The 5,818-nt window shown below is 48.8% G+C and overlaps 1 protein-coding gene across 1 annotated transcript in view; it reads right to left on the reverse strand.

Moving 5' to 3' along the window:
* Positions 1-2,871: 2,871 nt before the first annotated feature.
* The window catches only part of LOC103811680 (polypeptide N-acetylgalactosaminyltransferase 13-like), a gene marked incomplete at both ends in the record, with an annotated part of 13,794 nt that continues 10,847 nt past the window's right edge, over positions 2,872-5,818 (reverse strand). The window contains 3 exons of the mRNA XM_009084668.1: positions 2,872-3,006; positions 3,072-3,206; positions 5,498-5,596. Of these exons, the coding sequence (XP_009082916.1) occupies positions 2,872-3,006; positions 3,072-3,206; positions 5,498-5,596 (369 nt within the window). The remainder of the gene's footprint in view (positions 3,007-3,071; positions 3,207-5,497; positions 5,597-5,818) is intronic.

The raw sequence follows: 5,818 nt of genomic DNA on the forward strand, positions 1-5,818 counted from the left end.
GGAGCAGCCACAGCTGCTCTGGGCACCCTGTGCCAGAGCCTCAGCACCTCACAGCCAGGAATTCCTGCCCAATGCCCCATCTGTCCCTGCTCTCTGGCAGTGGGAACCATTCCCTGTGTCCTGTCCCTCCATCCCTTGTCCCAAGTCCCTCTCAGCTCTCCTGGAGCCCCTTGGGGCACTGGAAGGGGCTCTGAGCTCTCTCTGCAGCTTCTCCTCTCCAGGCTGAACATCCCCAGCTCTCCCAGCCTGGAGCACCTGATAACTAAGGTCTGGAATAGCAGCAGCTATGGGAAGGCACTAAGTGCCTCTACTCAGCAGTGCTAAAGGAGGCAGCAAGATGCTATTCTAGGGTTTGGGGATTGGAGTTGGAACTAGACTTACCTCAAAGCTATATTCCCATTTACCAAAATACTGATGGAAGGGGAAAACAAAAGGAAATCGGAGTCAGTGGCTCGAGAAACATTTTCTTGTGAAGCTCCTCACCTACCCATGAAAGGAAATCCAATGGCTGAGCTCAGACACTGTGTTTAGGGACAAATAACAGACATTACACTGGATCCAATCAGAGAATCATGGAATGTCCTGAGCTGGAAGGATCCACAAGGATCATCAGTCCAACTCCTGCCCAGGACACCCCAACGATCCACCCTGAGCCTGAGAGCATTGGCCAAACACTCCCTGAGCTCCTGATATCGTACTTATCTTCTCCTTATCAATAATCAAACCTGGAGTTGATTGCTCCTTGAGCCCTGGCAGGCGTGAAATAAAACCTGAGGGATCCATCAGGAGCAAACCCCTAGGGATCCATCGGGAACAAATCCTGACATCATTACTCATGCACAAGGAAACAAACTATTTTCTCTCAGATGTGACATAAGCAAATAAAGGTAAAAATGAGGGTAATATTCCTGGAAAAAAACCAAATTAATGGATAGAAGGGATTCAGGCAACATCTTGCAACTGTTTGTCTGGGGAAAAGAAAAAGGGACCTTAAAGCCCTTCCAGTCCCACCCTGCCATGGGCTGGACACCTCCCACCAGCCCACGGTGCTCCAAGCCCCAGCCAAGCAGCTGGTTGTGTTCTTGGGAGAAAAATATGGGATATTAGGTCTGTTTGGAGGCTAAAAAGACACTAATAAGCACATCATAAACATCAGCACTGAAATGAACGGGAAATTTGGAAGCTGTAGTCAATATTCAGAGTCAAACTCAAGCAAAGCATTTTGTCCATAAATAGAGAAGGGGAGAGGCTGATTAGGAGAAGGAGCAGCCAACCCTGGAGATGCTTCACAAAGGCATGAAGCATTTCTTTTTCCTGAGCTCCACCGCATGGCTGCCTGGGGCTCTGCACAGCCCTGAGACAGCTCCACTGTGGCTCTGCCAGGCTCAGCTTCAGGGAAAAACCAGCACGTTCCTCTGCCAAAAGGAGCATATTCGGCTGGAAGAATTCCAGATTTCCACACAGAATCCATCTCTGAGAAATGCTGGAAATACCTTTTACGAGATGATATGTCTTTGCTAATAGAACAGATTTTTAAATCAGTATTATTTCAGTTTATCCCTGAGCTAAACTATTGGAATATTCCAACTGCAGAGTGTGAAACCTGATGTTGGGAGGAGTTCCAGCTCAAGGCAGTGAGCACACGTGGCAGAGGATGCTGCTGTGCTGAGGATGTGCTGCATCGGGCGTACAGGACCCTGTGGGACCCCCAGAACCTCTCCAAACTGACCTCCAAACCACCCTGGAGCCCAGCAAAGTCCTGTCTGGACCTGCTGGGGCAACTGGGAGCAAGGGCACATCAACCCCTGTTGGGTTTGGGATGGATCGGGAAGCTGTGACACTGACTCTGTGTCCTTGGCCTCTGTCCAGTGCCTAAACTTCTGCTTAAATCAATCCAAAAGTGATTAAAAATCAATTATTACTTGCTTAATGGGTTGAAACAAAGAAGGGTAAGGTCTTAGATCTCAGGTGTCAACTGCTGGTGTGAATTTTGCTTAATGGGATGAAACAAAGAGGGGTAAGGTCTTAAATCTCAGGTGTCAACTGCTGGTGTGAATGTCCTCATAAACACCTAAATGTTGTCCTCGTAAACACCTAAACATTGTTCTCCTAGACACCTAAACACTGTCCTAGACACCTCAACATTGTCCTCATAAACACCTAAACATTGTCCTCAGAAACACCTAAACATTATCCTCATAAACACCTAAACATTGTGCTCAAACTCCTAAACACTGTTCTCCTAAACACCTAAATATTGTCCTCCTAGACACCTAAACATTCTACTCATAAACACCTAAACCTTGTGCAAATATTCAGGTGGTTTGTGCGAGGAGAAAAACAATCTTCTTACCAAAGAGAAAAGTGGTTTAAATTCAGATTACGGAAAATGAACATTTTGAAGCAATAACTGACTTTTTCACCCCTCTAGAAATAAAATTGAGGGAATAATTATACATAAAATAAAAATGCAGCTTCAAAGCTGGTGGTGAGCTGAACTGCTCTGCTGTGCCAAGGGGAGCTGTGGCAGGAGGCACCAGCAGCAGCCCCAGCCCAGCGACTCCCTGGGGCACAGCAGAGCTTCAGGGTGAGCAGACACAGCCTCAGGCTGTGCCAGGGGAGGCTCAGGTTGGACATCAGGAGGAGTTTCTCCATGGAAAGGGCTGTCAGGCTTTGGGATGTGCTGCCCAGGGAGGTGGTGGAGTCACCAGCCCTGGAGGTGTCCAGGGAACAACTGGACATGGCACTCAGTGCTCTGCTCTAGCTGACAAGTGAAGTGCTGATACAGGTTGGACTTGATGATCCTGGAGGTCTTTTCCAACCTCAGTGACCTGGGATTGTACCAAGGACAACCCCTTGACCCCTCCACACCTCAGCATCGTACTCCCACAGCTGGTTGCCCCTCATGTGGTGGCACTTGAGCATGATGATGGGCCCGTTGAGCCGCGACACGTCCAGGCACAGGTCGTCCGTGCGGATCTCCTTGTCGGCTGTGTAGGAGAACACCTGGGGACACACAGGAGGGAGGCCCCTGGGATTGTACCAAGGACAACCCCTTGACCCCTCCACACCTCAGCATCGTACTCCCACAGCTGGTTGCCCCTCATGTGGTGGCACTTGAGCATGATGATGGGCCCGTTGAGCCGCGACACGTCCAGGCACAGGTCGTCCGTGCGGATCTCCTTGTCGGCTGTGTAGGAGAACACCTGGGGACACACAGGAGGGAGGCCCAGAGGTTACAGATGTCCTGAGCGTGTGGCTGTCCCACCCCTGGGAGTGCTCCAGGCTTGGATGGGGCTTGGAGCAGCCTGGGCTGGGGGGAGGTGTCCCTGCCATGACGTTAAACAAGATGAGCTTGAAGGTCCTTCCAAGCCAACCCAGTGTGGAATTCTGTGACTCCATGGGTGAGTGATGCCTGACCTGACACTGCAGGAAGCTGCTTTGGAAAACTCACCATCTTACAGGAGAGAAATGAATGCTAATGAAGCTGATGTAACATTCCCACTTGGCTACCAGCCACATTAATTACGGAGGTAATTAGATTAATGCCAGCTAAAAATAGAGGGGGAGAAACACTTGGCATTTTCCAGCTAATTAAAGAGTGTATTTCACACCACACACTGCAGTGCAAGGCAGGGAAGGACATTCCTCCAGGGCTGGGGCCAGGGAAGGATGTTCCTCCAGGGCTGGAAATTCATCCCTCAGGGCTCGCACACATCTCCCAGGACAACTCTGGACCAAATTCGGCTGTGATGGGAACCCAGAGCTGAGCTGCTGCCCTGCACAGCAGTGCTGGGGGTGGAGGGCATTTGTTGCTACACAAACAGCTGTGGAATGAAGCTGCTCCAGAGGGAAAACGCGGCAGGAATAATCCCCACACAGCCCCAGCACAGACCTGGGCACGGCCCAGCCTGAGGCAAGGGCATATGTCACACCTAGCAAAGCTGCTAAAGGAATTAAAGTATAAAGAGGCTCTAAAAATATTAATTGCTCGGAAAAATTAAGGAAAATTAATTCTCTTGGCTGAGGCTCTTGGTGTGGGGAATTGTTTCTGCAGAGGATAAAACTGGAGGTTTGTGGTGATGTTGGCAAAGGTATTTCAGATTGCCCTGACTCAACCCAGGGACTATTCATGATGTTTACAATCATGGAATCATGGAATGGCTTGGGTTGAAAGGACCTTGAAGATCCTATAATCCCTCCCCTGCCCTGGGCAGGGACACCTCCCACCAGCCCAGGCTGCTCCAGCCCCATCCAACCTGGAACACTCCCAGGGATGGAGCAGCCACAGCTGCTCTGGGCACCCTGTGCCAGAGACTCAGCATCTCACCGAGAAGGATTTCTTTCCAATATCTCATCTAAACTTTCCCTCCTTGAGCTTAAAGCCATTCCCTGTGTCCTGTCCCTCCATTCCTTGTCCCAATTCCCTCTCAGCTCCCCTGGAGCCCCCTGAGGCACTGGAAGGGGCTCTGAGGTCTCCTTGGAGCTTCTCTCCCCCAGGCTGAACATTCCCAGCTCTCCCAGAGCAGAAAGGCTCTGGAGCATCCCAGCCCTTCACTCCCAGCAGGGTGGCCAGGAGCAGAGGAGTGGAATTCCCTGCTCCCAGGACTCTGTGGCTGTGCACTGCCACCCCCAAGTGAACCAGCTCTGCCTACTTCAGTCTCAGGCATTAGCATATGCCAAGTTGATGCTTATTAAGCCAGAGAGGAGGTACAGACATCAGTGGCACAATGAGCCTCAGGATTCCATGACCTTCCCTTCCCAGCCCCAGAGTGAAGCATCCCATGCTGCCACCACTGGAGTTTCCATTCATGGAAGAAATCACCTTCCATGGATATTCTGGACAAGTAGTTGTTCATATCCACCTTTAGGGACAGGAGGAACCAGCAGAAATCACGGAGATTCCTTCCCTTTTCACCTTGAGATTTTGCTCCCAGTGGCAGAAAATAAATAAATGAAAACAGGCAAGGAAAAATAATGGATAAATAGAAATTTGTGATCAAAAAGTCTAATGTTCCTGTTGGAAATGTTCCATGTGTTGTTCATTAACAGGAACAGATTCCATATAGCCACTTGGATATTCCACAGGACCTAGGGATCTGTACCAAATGCCCTCAAAACTGGGAGCTGAAATGGAAGAAATTGGCTCAGTATTCCTAAAATTCTTCAGGTATTTTTGAGACTTTCATTGATTATTTTATCATATTTAAATATAAATGTAAGATAGAATTCATTATTTAAAAAGTTTAAAAATCAAATCTAAGATATGTCCTTTAAAATAGAAAAAAAAATCAATATTTTACATAGAAAACTGAATTATTTCTCACTATTATCATTTCTAGTGAGCCAAGGATCACTGAGGGAACCTCATTCCTACCAGGACAATGGCAGAATTCTCCAGGACAAGTCCCAGCCCTACCTGGGTGGTGCTTTTCACCACCCTGACCCAATTATTGTCCATATAAATCACTTTTTCTCTTGCTGTTTTATCCTTTACCTGGTTTCCCCCCATGCCGTGGCAGTTGAAAAATCCAACTTTCTCATTCTCCTTGCGGCCCATGTTGTCCAAGCACTGGTTGGTTTGCACATTCCTGATCTGAAGAAAGAAAAGAGGTGAAATATTCCTTGGAAAATATAGCCCCATGCAACCTGGCCTGGAACACTCCCAGGGATGGAGCAGCCACAGCTGCTCTGGGCACCCTGTGCCAGAGACTCAGCATCTCACAGAGAAGGATTTCTTTCCAATATCTCATCTAAACTTTCCCTCCTTGAGCTTAAAGCCATTCCCTGTGTCCTGTCCCTCCATCCCTTGTCCCAA

Source organism: Acanthisitta chloris, unplaced genomic scaffold (genome assembly GCF_000695815.1).
Source record: "Acanthisitta chloris isolate BGI_N310 unplaced genomic scaffold, ASM69581v1 scaffold31, whole genome shotgun sequence".
NCBI lineage: Eukaryota > Metazoa > Chordata > Aves > Passeriformes > Acanthisittidae > Acanthisitta > Acanthisitta chloris.